Raw genomic sequence first — 15710 nt, forward strand, 5'->3', positions numbered from 1 at the left:
AGTACACTGTAATGAGTCTGTAATTACACTTTAAAATCAAAGAGCACTTTAAGGTCAAGGTTTTTCATCAAAAAAAGGGCTGTGGAATAAATGAGTACTTAAAATTAAGCTTCTAAAAACAGAGATTCAATGCGCACCATAAGTGGTTAAGCCAAACAAGCTTCATAAAGTGTTTGCGTGTGGGTGGAGCAGACAATCTGTCAACATGTACCAAATGCTTAATCAACCTGAAGGATGCTGGAAGAAGGAACACGACCCAGCTGAGTCTGTGCAAACCAAAAGGACAACTACAGAGAGAGAACGGATGCTGTGTAAAGAACATTAGCATTTTTATGTTGAAAAAGCTACAAATATGCTTGACTGTGTGGAGGATATAGATATGTGGAAGTAGTCAGCATATGTAGGCTAAGCTGGGGGATGTGTACCCAGTTCCCAAACAAAAAGGGGAAGAGATGAGCGCTCAGCGGGCCAAATACAACCTCTGATTTAACAATATGCAGCTATGTAGCAGAGGAGGGAAGGAGCATCAAAATGTAAAAAGATGTAACTGTCAAAGACTAAAGCAGCTCTGACCTGACCCGCTGATGGGATCAGGATTCACAATGAACTACTTATAGACGAGTGTTGGATCCTCAGCCGCAGACTGGATACAGATTTGTTTTTCCATCCAGTCTTTAAACCTGCAATAACACATTTCTTGACCAAGTGTTGTTTCAGGGCTCGACTGTAGCGGTTGTCCAGATTTGTCCAGCTGCCCTGAGGATTTCTTTCAAGGCAAGCAGAGCTATTATTAATTTTACAAGTCACGCTTATTTTTGTCGTTCTGAAGCGTCTGTTCCGACGTTCACAGAAGACAGAAGCGAAGTGATCTCATATGACGCATCTGACGAAGGAGTTCAATCAAGCTTCTGCGATGCATCAGGATGTTTTGTTTTGTTTCCGTCAGACATAATGCCAGTCACTGACTGGTCAACCGTGTGTCGAAACTCGACCCAACTTCAACAATGTTTAGCTCTGAGTGGGCAACAGTGTACGTGTGTGTGTGTGTGATAAGCACAGACATGACAGTTTCACCTGACTGAACTGGCTTGATGCTCTGCCAGCCAGACTGCCCGCCTGCCTGCCTTCGCCTCCCCTCCGGCCTTTCAGTGAAAATAACTGATCCCTGGGTGGCTGTTGCATTTTGTTCAAAATGGCCACAAGTCAGCAAGAACTAAATGTCCATTTAGCCGGGCGGGGTAGATTAAAAGCTGCACAACAGTCCTCCTAAGTTCCTCATTTCTCCAGCAGCTGAGCACATGCGTCTCAGGTGAGCGCCTAATGGTGTGTTCCCCAGATAATAAACACCAATGAATACCAAAACAATGACACAATAGTGGCTTCATTTGAAAACGTTGGCACGCTCAAGAAGGGTGCATTCAACAGTCAAATGGCAAACAATTGAGGAAGCTAATTTAAAAAGAGATATGAAAATGATCATACGCAGTTTTCACTATGATCAGTGACTATTTCGCCTGCACTTCAAGAGCATAATCTTATACCCCTTTCCCAACTAAATTCAGGTGACGCAGGTTTTTCAGACCCAGAAAGACCGGCTAATGCTGATTGTCTCTTTTCCCATTGCCAGTGAAGTATACTCCTTTCGGTCTCTTTTCTGCTGCGTCACCGTCTGACATCACAAACATGCCCGAAACAGGGTTTCTAAACAGTGAAGCTGTTACGGTGGTTAGGTCTTTACTGTATCCATTACTCATTCAGTCTGTTTATCAAACTCTGCCAAATTTGGAACGATGTTCGAGCGCTGCTCGGACGGAGACGGGGCGTAATTTGTAGCTCAGATGGCAAGGAGTCGCAGACGTTACAGACGGAGCATAGCATCGCGCCTGAGTGGGGGTGGTGATTAGTGTGTCGACAGGTTTTGTGTTCCCATCAATGGCAATCGGAGCCGAGGCGATAATTACCCGGGTCTACTGCAGTCCCATTTGACCCGGGTCTGAATGCAGATTGTAACCTTTCCTACTAAGTAAAAAAAGTCGAGGGTTAGCGGGTTTGTTGACCAGTGGGAAAGCGGCTATACACTTGTAATGTCTTCATTTGACCCTCTGAAAACTGACCTCCTGCATTCTGTTATCTACGTGCGGTGTAAAAGGGGCGCAGGTGGTTGCAAAAGCTAATATGACCTTTAACTCTGGCATATCCCTAAAATCTGTACAACACAAGATACTAAAATACACACATAGGCACTGGTAAACCCTTTCTATTGCAGAGTGAGAAGGGTGCCAGGCTAGTTCAGTTTAGCTACGTTTATCTGATGAGGCACACCAGCTGATTCTCTGCCTGAATTCATCATAGAGAAACCAACACATGGAAGAATAAGACACAAATAACAAACACATCAACAATCATTGTGACAACAGCCCTGAAAGACACATATTCAAATATGTATGCAAAAATGTGTTCTTCTTTAAACGTCTTGTTATGATTCCCAAATGTGCGACTTTGTGATCCAGCTGTAGTTACACTTCAGAGTAAAATCATATAGTATGCTGGCTGAGAGCAGCATTGTAGTTTTAACATCTCTGCTGGCGTATCATCCCTGACTGAGTCCAATTAACACAAATCTCACTGTGATATATCCGGTGGGACCCGGGAGAATAATTCCGCTGTTTTATGTATTTTTAACCATGAAAAATGTCTTTTTTTTTGTCAGTGAAAGTTGATGTTCAAAGTCAAAGTAAATGAAATTTACTCCAGCGCAGCTCTTACTCAGTTTGAGGTCAGCTGTCAAATGAACTCTGTTTGTTTTAAAAGAGATGAACTGTTTAATTGATTGAACAAACTAATCTAGGTTGCTAATGAAGTAGGTTTAAAAGAAACGTATGTGAGCTAATGGGCCGTTTTACCTCAGAGACAGCAGGAAGGAGCTCACAGCAGAGGCACAGGAGGCCATTCAGCAGCAGCAGCAGCAGGATCTGACAGCCACATGAGACATGTGAAGCATCTACAGTTGCAAAAATCTGTGACTTTCACAGCTCTCATTTTACTTATGGCGGCACAATCTGTCAACCTGGTCACACTGGCTTTAAATACCGTCTTAACGCTCACTACACTGGAGACATTCTTATAAACTCGGTGGCTTTGTGGACAGTCTTTAGCAGACAGTGTGTTTAGAGAAGCTTTTAAATACTGAATTTCTCTCAAACAACAAATCTAATTCTCTTGAACCAAGGAACAGCAGCAGACAGCAGCAGAGCGACAGGGGACATGGGGAGAGGGGAGAGGGGTCTGACATGTGCTAAAGGTCCCTGACTGGAATCAAACAGGCTTCGCCGCAGTTACGGCTGCTGGCTCTCTGTGACGCCTCCAAGAGGTGATTACTAAAGACAGCAGTCACACATATTAAGTGCTTAGTGCTAAACCAATGTGGGACGAGGGGTGGCATTTATTTCTAAGTGTGGAATAACAGATAAACCCAATGACGTTTTACTGAGCTAAAGATTATTACATGGAGCATACTGTCAGTGAATCTTAACCAGTCCTCGCTAGCATGAAATATGCACCACATGCAGTTCACCAGTCTATATATAGATTAGGTTAGTTTCACAACAGGCAAGCACAATTTGCAAACAAATCTTAATTATTTATTCATCATGTCCAATCCAAAAACCTTCCCCGCATATCCTCCATCGTTCGGGTGTTTTGGATACATACACATAGATTACCATAGCAGCATACCAAGTTAAAAATGACTCCGTAACACACAGAGGCACCACTCAAAGGGCCTATAAAGAGTGACTTCTCCCTGACCACAGAGTAACCTATAATTGGGGGCCCAATATCAGCCTGCCTAAAAACACAGCTTACAATATTCACATTTTAAAATAGCAAGCGGTAAGGTGGGGCAGAGCCACACTGGGCAAAGTAAGGTGGAGTCTCGAGGCTTGAATAAGCTTTACTTGACAGTGTGTGCACACAATCTCCTATGAAGACACGCAAGCACAGTTTGCAGACACTTAAGTGCACTCTATGCACTCTTGTGCTGCTGGAAGGGTTGACATAGTCCTCGAGATCACATGATGACATGCTGGTGCTAAGATACACCTTTCTGTCTGACCAATGTTGACTTTTAGAATAAACAGACTGCTGGGTCTACTGGGTCTTGATTAATGCAGCAGCATGAGGAGACACTAGCACTCACAACAACGATAATATACAACAGTTGTGCCTCAGAAGCCGCTTTCACGCACGTACGGCACTCACGAAAATGTCCCGACGTTGGTGGGATGCATATCTGAACGGAACATTTTTCATTCTGACTTTATGCTGACTTTTTCCTGCCAGCCTCCAAATAAAATGTCTGCAAGAAATCAGGGTGAGCCGATGTGTGAACGCAGCAGGTAATACTCAGGAACATTCACCGCAAGCGAGTAGGCGAGGTGATGATGTTTATATCATGCGGCCGGTGCGAATCTCGAGAATACAGGTGAGTATACGATGCAGAAATGTACAGAACATAGCAGGTTTATGGGTATTCATGCAGAGTTTCAGTTTTAGATAGCAAGTACAAACATTTGCTGTCTTACTACAGAATAAAAATACATGCAGAACTACAGCGAAACAATTTGATCTGCAATAAAAAAACATTTTTCGCATCAATGGTCCCAATGTTGATCATTTTGTTCTGCTTTATTTTCAAGGAGCTTTATTGCTTTGTCGAGATATCTGCAGACTGGAAGTTCCAAAATGTTCATGAACAAGATGGATATTTGTAAAAAACAAAAATATGTTCATTGTTTAAAACTTCCTGATTATTACAGGTCCTATGGTCCAGTATTAGCATTGAAACTAAAACAACTTAAATGTATGCCTGTGTGACCTACAGACTGTGAGTGAGGAACCAGTGCTTGCTCTTATATTGCCATTAAGGTGTCCTTGAGCAAGGCCCTTAAACCCCAAACTGCTCCAGTGGAGCTTCTGTGGCCAACAGATAAGACTGTGGGTGCACTGGACGGCTTCCAGGTGTGAATGTGTGGGACTGTGTGTGTGTGTGAAGCAGGTTGGACCAGCCAAATGACTATGATTAAATTAAGACTAAAATAATGATTACTCGTCAATAGTTCCAATACTGAAGCATTCATCAGAGAGCTTACACAGTGACAGTTTGAGTAGAGACTTCTGTAAGGTTTACGTGGAGTTACGAGCTAAAGGGTAAATGTACAGACAGATTGTGCATTTAGAATCGGTTGTGTTGCACCTGTTCACATTCCAGGAAAATGTGCGAAAATAGAGATTAAAGCTTTGATTTCTCTTGTGGTGATGCTGGAACATTCAAAATAAACATTTCTGTAAAACTAGCAAAAATTAATCTCTTAAGCTCTTAAGTAAAGCTCATGATAGCTGGAGACTGCGTGAATCCAATATAGAAAAAACAACATCCAAGTAAGCCTTGTTAGCCTGTGAAATTACCTTCAGGCTAGCCTAGCTTGCATGAAAACTGTGGGGGTATTTTTAAGATATCGGTTCTCGCACTCCGTAGGTCATGTTGCTGTTCAAAAGTCAAACACGACACTTGTCCATTTCAGCAGAGCTCAGGAAAAAAGGGGGTAAAGAGGGAGGATGGCGAGAGGCAGTGAAAAGCACTTCCATGCTACCCTCCCCCCCTCCTGAACAGTAGCAGATGACAATAGCTTCTAAACCAGGGCACGCCAGACATCCTGACAAAGGCAGGCTCCTCCCAAGCTGCTGAGTCCCCGTTCCCAAATAAACATAGCCACAGGGAGAGGACAGGAGCCGGGGATGTGGTGCTTGCCATGTCCAGACTAGCGGCAAAATGAGTCCTTCTGCCCGAGAGCAAAGCGTTCTGCCAGCGAACCATGAAATGCATGCTGGACAATGCAAATCTCTTGACACATTACAACGTTCAAATCGCGTTCTGTCTAATTAAAGCTGCAACAAAAAATAACTGCAACACAAATTAAAAAAAAAAAAAAGATTAAAAAAGGTCCGAACTGGAAGGCAAACACATTCGTGTTCATATACATTGCCACAACAGTATATATGAATGGTATACAGCTCTTACTCACATGTAGGCAGGCGAAAGGGGTGAGGACCTGGATGTCTTAAGAACTGGCACTGGGAATTTCCAGCTGACAGGCGAACCGCTTTTCCATTTTAACGGCATGTTGTTGTCACCAGAATGGTGCTACAGCAACACCAACAGCAAAGACCATTTCCATGAAAAGGTTTCCAATGCAGTCTTCCATCCCACTCTGCCCACACCATTTAAGGGGGAGGGAGAGCAGCAGTGGCAGCGGCAGCAGCAGCAGCAGCTACAGAAATACACTGGCAGAGGCAGTGCAGGCTACCGTCAGGGTTGTGACTTTAGCGGCAGCGCTGAAAAGCCAATAGATTGCATCCAACGCGACTGCTTGCCCTGCTGCATTCACGGTTCTCTCGTGGAAGGAGGGGGAGGAAGCCCAGCCTTCCCATCACCCTTCCAGGTTTTGTGTATAGCCCAGTAGCTAAGCAACAGTGCCACCTTGTTAAAAGGAGCTGTGATTACAGCTCTGGGCTCGCTATGAAAAGACTTGGAAGGAAGATAAAGCAGAAGGAGGAAGAGAAAATACAATCACTAAATTCATATAGTTCAATTACTTTGAACCAAGCACATTTGCTATCCTCAGGGGTTTAAAATGTGCTGTGTGGAAGTCAGAATGTTTTCTAGGTTAAAGAAGTGGGTTTATTTGTTATTAGTTATTTAAGAGTAATATAGAAGTGCATTTCTCTACTGGATGTAGTAGGGAAATGCTACAGACTTGGCTACATCGTTATCATTTTGTCGCATCCCTCAAAGACAAATCCAACATTAGAGACAGGGATAGCCACCAAGGCAAATTAGCAGATAACTCTGAAAATATCTCACACATTCCTGTACTTAATATAAAGTCCATCTCATGTGTGGAGTGGACCCAACCGTGTTTTGTGCTCTGGCTAAACATAACAGACAGTTGGATAAATGAGCGTTAATCTTGAACATTTATGTTGTGCAGTCGGCCATACTCAGCCCAAGTCTATTCAATGCGACGCAATAAAAGGTTGAACAAAAACAGTTCAGTGAGCACATTTATATTTAATGACTATTGCTTTCTGCTAGAAAGTGCCAATACCAATTTCACAAACTCCACAGTTTCAAGCTACACAATTCACAGAGCTAAACTGTCAGTTTCCAATACAAAGTGCAGAGGCCCGAAGTGCTAAAATACACCAAAAGTGTGTGCGTGTCCCTGTGGGAAAAAAAACGTTCTGATGTTTTGACCTTTCATTAGGCTCTGGGGTCGGCTGTGCCATTATAAATCTACTGGGCTAACAACAACTTTTTACCTAATTATCATCTAAAAGCATGTCAAACTGACTCATATTCATCCCCTTCAGCATGCTGCTCAACCCATCAAGCCACAAGCAAAAAACAGCTCCCATGCACAGCTAACTAACATGCTGCCTGAGGCCCCAAGTAAACTAAGCAACAACCATCATTTCTATTTTATAAAGTTTTGAATCTGAATCCTCAGCATTATTCACCTTGCAAACTAGTCATAGCTTTGCTGTGATGTCTGTAGCCTTGATGCAGTTGAGTCTGCTGTACACTTGAGACTAAATACACTAAACAACTTGTGTCTGAGAACATGCGGCAGTTTGCTTCCAACAAGTCAATCATGATTTTACAGAATTCGATAAACTAAAGCGCCTGGGAACAGCTGATAATCATAGGTTTAAAAACAGGCTTCTAGTCTTAACAAATAAGAGCATCAGTGAGGGTCTGTGGCTTTGTCCATGAAGTGATCATTTCATGGACAAAGTGTATCAGTATTTTGGTCCAGCTTTCACTAAACATCGGATAAGCACCATCATCCGGGTCGAACTAAAGCCCCTTTCATACATGCACTGCACGCCTGACACAGACAATCTCCTGCTGGGACGTGTGTGAAAGGTCCTGAGTGTCTGGAAATTGTCCAGAGTTCATGCGTGAAAGGAGCTTAGGACTTCCTGAGTTTGTATAATCCACTATCCAACTCCCTTGTCATTTATTACCTGTACTTGGAGGATGAGATGACAGGAATCTAGGGGAGAGATAAAGGGGCAACGGCGGCAACAAAAGGGGACGTTGCAGTTCAGGGTTGACAACTTTGGGGCTGTGTTATGCTGGAGAAGAAGAGTTCATTCAAAGTGCTGTCCGGCCATATCCGAGGGCAAAATTATTCACAGGGTTAAAGCCGGCCGATAACTGAACAAAAAAGTGCTTTAGAGAAAACTTCAAAGGCTGCGTACGTTCCCACCCCCACAAAGCTGCCAAATCACTGCATGAAGTGGCTGTAAATATCAGATTGTTGCTCTCTGAAACATAGAAATTGTCAGACACAGCCCCCACATATCCGATGTAGGAAAGGTCTGAAGGAATGAGGTTGTCGAAGGTATTTGACCCTCTGAGTGGGAGCATACTGGGGCCTTAACCCCTATGTCATCAGGTTTCTCCATAAACTCTCAAATTAAGACCACTTACGTAATATAAAATTAATGTGCTGTACCTAATGCGGTAACCAGAAGAGGAGGGGAAAAAAATCATCATATCTCAGTGAAAACAGACGTTGTCTTGCCTATCGTCTCGCCCCACTTTTATCAAATCAATTAGATTTGTTGGATTATCGTGCAGGAGATTAGAAAACAGCAGCCTCTGATGTGATTCATAATTCTCTGAAATATGTGAGGTCATGTGAGGTAAAAGTCATGCATTAAACTATATTAAAAGAGCCTAACAACTTGGGTACAGCACCCTTTCTTTGCCAACTGTTGACATGGTCAGCCTGTAGAAGTACGTGTAACAGACTGTATATTTAAAGAAAACTATCCACACTCAAGATGATGTGGGTTCACCTCTTTGCATCCTGTCCGGTTTTGCATTTGTCCAGATTATTTGTTCTTGTGTGACATTGTAAATACGCTGCATGTGTGAACAATGCCCAATCTGTTGGGGATATTTCTGCATATGACACACACCTGACCTACAAACCCCACGCAACCCACACCATGATGGCTGCACTGACAGATTTCTCCCCTCGAGCATAATGAAAACAAGAAATCTTGAACCAGCTGATACGGTGACGACCTTATACGGTTGTTCCAAAACCGCTCTTGATTTATGAAGCCCCTGGGAAAGCTAGATTATTTACATCTTGCTCATGACCCTGTGTCTGTCTCCTTCCACCAACTGCAGCTTCATCCTCATAACAACTTTGTCATCACATTTCCCAGCCTCGACCAGTCTCCCTCCCAGCTTACACTGTAAATGGCAGAATGACCTTGCCTCTGCTGCAAGGGCAGCAGTCGTGCCGTCTCTTCTGTCAAAGCCTATGGGCTCAGCGCTACACCTGTTACCCTCAGTTTACGGTTTACAGTTTACTCTCCTAACAAAATCACACTCCCCTCATAAAGACGTCTATTTATATATAATGCCTGTGGTAGTAGTATTCGTCTTTTATTCACTTAACAGGTTATTCTAGTATCTGTTATTGATAACTTGTGCTGTAGATAGACGGTCTGCCTTTCTACTCTCAGATCTCCTGCAGCTTCTTCACGGTCAAACTAATATTTTTCAGTAGCCGAGTCGAGAAAAACTTTGCCAAATGCATCCGCCCCCATCTGTCATTTTCCCTCGTACTGGAAGTCCTGGCTGCATAGATGCTAAAAATAGCAAGTTCCATTGTGTGATTTGTGGGGTGTTGATAGTAATCTTGAAGTGTTAATGCAACTCACTTGCATTGTTTGTATTTTTTGCGCATATTCTGTTGGAAGTCAAGAAAAAGTACCTGATTCTACACTGTTTTTTATACAAAATATACCGTACCAAAGTCAAAGGGGGATGTGAAGTTCAGTTGAGACAATGTGTGAATACAGCAGGTCCTTCTTCATAAAATTTACAGCGAGCAAGAGGGCAAACTGATGTTGCAGAGAGCAGCTGCTTATACTCTTTTCTGCTTGCATGTGTATGTCTTCATAGTTAATATACATTTGGATACGTCCACATATATGTTGAACTGTTATGACGCAAAAACAATCAGTATTTCCATTATGTGAAAATGGGTCTAACACAGATCATTTTCTGTTGTGTGCTACCTGTGTGAAAGGCATTCTCCGGACACTGTCCTGAGTTCATGTGAGAAAGCAGCTCCAGACTATTAGACATTCTCAAGACATCATTAAGCACCAGAGCCCTACTGCTTTTCTTTCTAATAACCTTATCTGGGATTACCTGATTAACACCTCCTACTCAAGGTGGAAGCTATTTCCTAGCCAGGACAGATACCAGGGCTGATACCAGGACTGATAAGTGCTGCACTGTTTACTTTTCCAATGTTGAACTGAGTCAAAACTCAAAGTTATTTTGCCTGATTGGGATTCTTAATGTCGAGAGAAGAAAACCTTGAACGTTTCAGAAATCCAAAAGCTCAAATTGTTAACAAGGTTTGTGAGATAAAAAGTGAAATGCGTTTACTTAAAGTGATTTATTGCAAATATTTATATAGTAGCTGATGAAATAATAGAAAATGAGGCATTGCCTATTACCTGTCATGCAGTCCGATGGGCATTGTCTCCCCTCTGTGTACAGGGTGCTCCATACCCTCGCCAAAGCCACACCTCAAAAACAGAAACAAAGTACTTTAACATTCATGTTATGTCTGTCTGAACAGAAAAATAATCTTTCTCAGCAAAGGAAAACACAATAAAGCCATTTATTCAACACTTGCAAGTCAGATTTATACCTGCACTATCAAAACATACTTTTTATGTTTACAGTCTGCATACAATTTTAAATAAAAAAAATATGGTCTGAAGGTGACAATATCCCAGGGATGTATTAGATAACCTTTGAGAACAATTGCGCATTCAAATACGTTTTCTGAATCTGGTTCTCTATCTCGAAAAGATAAACAGAAAACAAGGAAAACTTTCCTGCAGCTAAAAATAGTTTAAAAAAGGAGGCTACACATCTAAATGCGTATTTTTTCCCACCGAAAAGGACAATAAAATGTAAATAGCAAATATAATAATAAACTTAAAAAGGTTAAAAAGTGTCAGAGTAAGCTATAATGGTATCAGACTTCAGTAAACACCAAAACCTTGTTCACAAGTTTATTCCGAAAGTAAACAATTGTGTTAGACTTAATCTCTAAATACTAAATATATACCCTGTAGCCATATTACTTGACATTGGGATAATTAATTGTGATGTGAACGCATTTGCTTTCATGTTAATTTTAAATGTGAAATATCCTACAGAAGTTGATCACATGCTGAAGTGTGACAGATGCATGATATCTCTAACTTGTTGCTTTACACAGAACTAGGCTAATTGAAGCTAAAAATATCTGCCTTGTGTTACTTGCCAGAACAATTTCCATTGTATTTTAAAACTCAGCTAAGGTTATGTACAAAGTAAAAGGCGTACTAACATTGATCTCCTGTTTTTTAAAAGAATGACAACTAGTAAACACCTCGATTTACACACATGGTTAAGTTCTTTTAATAGTAACTGCTTTGTTCCTGTTGTTATAACTTGTTACAGTAACACAAAACTAAAGAGGTTGACAGTTTGCCCCTGTGGAGTGCTGCATGCTGAGCTCTCAGAGAGACAACAAGTCGAAGAGGTTAACTCAGTCCTTTTAAAGCCGAGTGTAAAACATGTGAGGAGAAACTGAGTCCACGACGAGGTAGCCGACTTACATGCTAGCAAGGCATTAGGCTTTAATCGTTTAAAATGTTGGTATTACCTTAGCCGTCCTACACAATTGTATTGTCACGAGAGGCAACTCTGTCAGATCGGAGCTTTGCTAATTCTCTGGCCATGTTGCCTGAACACAGTCGTTACATCTCCAGTGGGAACAGGCTAAGGCTAACTAGCCAAGCTAGCCCTTTAACGTTAACACAGGCTAGCTTGAAACAACGTTAGTAACTAAAGACAGTTGACAGTATGACTGTCAAGTAAGTTACTGCTCACTATCGTTCGATAGCTATGTTAGCTCAACTAACGACAGTGTAAACCACCGGGGACGTAACACGAGTTAGTTGGTGACTTATTAGTTAGTCTGGTTGATAGGTAGGTTTGCCACCACCAATAAATGTCTATGGCTAACTGTCAACCTGATATTTGTTTAGCTTAATATACAATTTAATACATTTAAATAACCGTATATATATTAAATACATTCTGTAAACTTTTAAAAAGCAAATTTCATACCTTCAACAACGAGATAACGTTAACTAGCGTCCTTGTTTTCCTTCCAAGCCCTCAAATCCACTTATACCACTGGAGCCTCCTTCCTAGTTTTATCCAATCAGGTGTTTGCTTACTGGGAGAGCTGGAGCATCCAAACTTCCCATTGGTGGGAGAGTATGGCAATCTTTTCTCATTGGCTAAAAACTTCCGTTACTAAATAAAGTGGTTCTAAAGAGGAGTCGTCTTTCTGTAAAGCCTGAAACAAGGTTTGTATTGATTTGATCTACTACGGATAATATTTGTGAGAAAAGTTGACTGTGTCCTCAAATTGCCCAGCTGTGGGTACAGGAAAAACTATTGGCTCCCTGTTGCAAGTATAAAATTACAGGACATATCACCCATTTTAGAAATTACTGTTACAAGGACAAACACAGACTCAGTGATGTGCAGTATATGACATGTGGTGATTTTCACAAAAGCAGAAGTATAACTTTTTGGGTTTACTTTTTATAGTGATAGACATTGAGTCTTCATGTGGCAATGACAGGATATCCATGTTGAAGCATGAGCTTTATCAGTTTTACAGTAACAGCAGATATACACTGGATGTGGTTAATGGCTACATTGCAGTAAACATGTGCATCAATAATAATCTACATTGAAATTGCAATAGAAATGTGTTGTTTGTTCCCCCTTTATAAGTGCAGGTGCCAGCACTAATATGTTCATGTTTTTTTGTCAATTTCAAGTTGTTGTTTTTTTTTTTTAATTAATTGGCATACTTATAATAAAATGAATATGAAACATTGTGCTCCCTTTCTCTCTCTTGCACACACTCAAACACAGAGACACATTCTCCTTGGCCCCCGGGGTCAGAAGCTTCCTCAACAACTGAAAACAAGCAACAAGTTGCACAAAGTAGAAATATAATCTACAGTAGGCAAAACAAGTCCACAGAGCCTTAGCGTTAGGTAATACATGTCTGTTGGTTCCATAACTAAAAGTGACCCATTTCACATTAGCGTGAAATTTCATTTATTGTTAATGCAGAGATATTGGCATATGCAGCCCTAATCCCACATGTGAAAACAGTTTAGTTTCCTGCTTAACTTTGCACATGATCCTACTGGATGGGACCTGTTCTCCAAGCACATTAGACAGGGACAAAGCAGACACATGAAAAGCAGGAATGCAGTTTTCCTCAATATAAAGATTGTTGTTTGTGTAAGTTTTTACAATACGCCATTTTTAACTATTAATAGTGATTATTCATTAAAATCTAGCTAATTAAGGATTGCTTTGTAAGTAGGTAAAGATATAGTTATTCCATTCAAGTAGTAAGTGATGTCCAGCTGCCTTCTCATAAAGGATACAATGATGGGTTCTTAAACTGTCACCTGTAATAAGTGTAATAGAACTGTGATGCACAGCATCAAGGGGCTTGAAGGTGGGGGCAGCAGCATGCATTTAATGCATTTAAATCACATCTGCATACTCAATCACTGATAAAAATAATAATAATAATACTGCCTGTCTACGGCTTAATGAGATACACCGGTTATTTCTTTAAAAAGAACACTTTTCAAGTCCTGGCTTCTAGGTTACTTCCCGAGTTTTGAAAGACAATTTTGCATTTAACCAGATACTGTTGGGAACTTTTAACATGGGCCTTTTTTATTCTCAGTTATTGTAGTAATCTGGTGATTGGCATGTAATTAGGCCTGCCTATATTTATTAAAATAAGTTCAATCAAGGCCTTTATAACCGAAAACAAATCTGACTTCAAATAAGTCAAAGCTTTGTCAACAGAGGGCCCTGACTAAATAACTGTTGTCAACATTAATAATGATTGAAGCTGTTACTAATCAATGAGCCCAGATCATGTAGTTACATTATGAGCATGATAGTACCTAGTGTTGAGCCCTGTGGCACCCCATCATGACTTTGCTTTACTTATAGAGTCTTGAGTGATCAATTCCTTGCTAGAATAGTACATCCTTTGCATCACCTATAAAAGGGTTATCCTCAGATTACCAGACTCGAGGTTTCATATCTGACACATGTAAAAAATGTGACTTTACAGAAGAAGAAAAAACACTTTTTTTTAGTTTATGATGCATGACATTTCTCTATAAGTTTTGTTTAATGCTGAAAAGGTTTCACACAAGGAAAAGAAGCACCAACAGTCAATCTAATTTAGAAAAGCTGATCTGAAATGAGGGGTAAACTGTTCATTCCAAAGCCTACCCCTCAAAAAGCAACCTTATTGGAAATACACTGTTCTGGGTTGAGTTAATAATAACATAAATCAGGCTGATGCTTATTACATGTTGACGCTTAAAACATGACATTGATGATTTTCGCAATTTCTATTCCATCCAATATTGAAAACACTAGTGCAATTTCATCCATTTACAATATGACCAAAACAAAATAATATATGCATTCATTAACATGCAGCAAGGCGCTTTTAATAATCACTCCTCAGCCACCTCCACCTTTTTGTCCTCTCAAATCATCAGTTAAATTACCAGCTCGAGCTCAATCAACTGAGGCATAGATCTGGAACACAAAGTGCTTTTGAACCAACATCAAATTCAATGGTAATTTTAAAGCGCCTGCCTTCGTCATGTGTGAATGAATGAGACCTGCAGCTGCTAATTTATGCGCACGTTTTACCAACCAATTCTCAGATCATGAGTTGCATCCAAGAAGCTTCCAGCAGTGCCATGTAATTAAATTGTCTAGTACAATTTAAGTTTTTAATTAAAGATTCACACATTTATTTAAAATTAGCTATGTTGTTATAATTTTCAATTACAAAAGTGTGCTTATTGATTGAAATGGCCCTGGGGGTACAATGGTTCAAATGAAGCAAAGTAAAGCTTAGTAGTATATTGAGTATAAAAGGGCTTTTAGAAAGTGTAGGCTGAATATGAGTAGCTTCAATGTAACATCAAGAATTGGATCCTGGCAGAGAAAGAGGAATGTGTTTGAACTGTGAAATGAATATTGATACAAGACCAGAGCAAGGTCCAATAAAAATCAAAGGAAGAGAAATGTAAATAAGGAAGGACTCAACAGTAATCCAGACAGATTCTGAGGTAAAAAGTAGGGTGTAAGGGTAGATTATATAACGGTACAGTAATAGATTTATAGACATACAAGTGTATATGTAAGCCAAAAACAGAAGAGGAATTACAATAAATGGCAGTGTAGAAATGTATATGTTTGAGGTTTCTTTCTAATGATTGTTAATGTCAAACTGGTCTTCCACTGAAAAATGCTGTTTTTATGTGTATTTCTTCTGCCAGTATCCAACATATGTCTGCCTCATTTTTTTATTGACCAAACAAGGCTCTAGACTGCACATATTTCAGAAATGACCCTCTTAGCCTTAGATAATACATTTGGCAAACCTTTGAAAAATACTGTTGCTTGT

General features: G+C 40.6%; 1 protein-coding gene across 2 annotated transcripts in view; it reads right to left on the bottom strand.

Moving 5' to 3' along the window:
* klhl13 (kelch-like family member 13) overlaps nt 1-12334 on the bottom strand; it is a 35703-nt gene extending 23369 nt beyond the window's left edge. Inside the window, exons 1-2 of one of the 2 annotated variants that reach the window (XM_069671887.1) lie at nt 12290-12334; nt 10618-10689 (exon numbers count right to left, since the gene is read on the bottom strand). In XM_069671887.1, coding sequence (XP_069527988.1) covers nt 10618-10670 — 53 coding nt within the window. In that variant the 5' untranslated portion in view covers nt 10671-10689; nt 12290-12334. Of the gene's footprint in view, nt 1-6083; nt 6185-10617; nt 10690-12289 lie in introns of those variants that run through there. The other variant, XM_069671879.1, reaches the window with a different exon arrangement.
* Nucleotides 12335-15710: the final 3376 nt, after the last annotated feature.

Source organism: Semicossyphus pulcher, unplaced genomic scaffold (assembly GCF_022749685.1).
Source record: "Semicossyphus pulcher isolate SPU_LCO1_2020_fin unplaced genomic scaffold, fSemPul1.0.p SCAF_10, whole genome shotgun sequence".
NCBI lineage: Eukaryota > Metazoa > Chordata > Actinopteri > Labriformes > Labridae > Semicossyphus > Semicossyphus pulcher.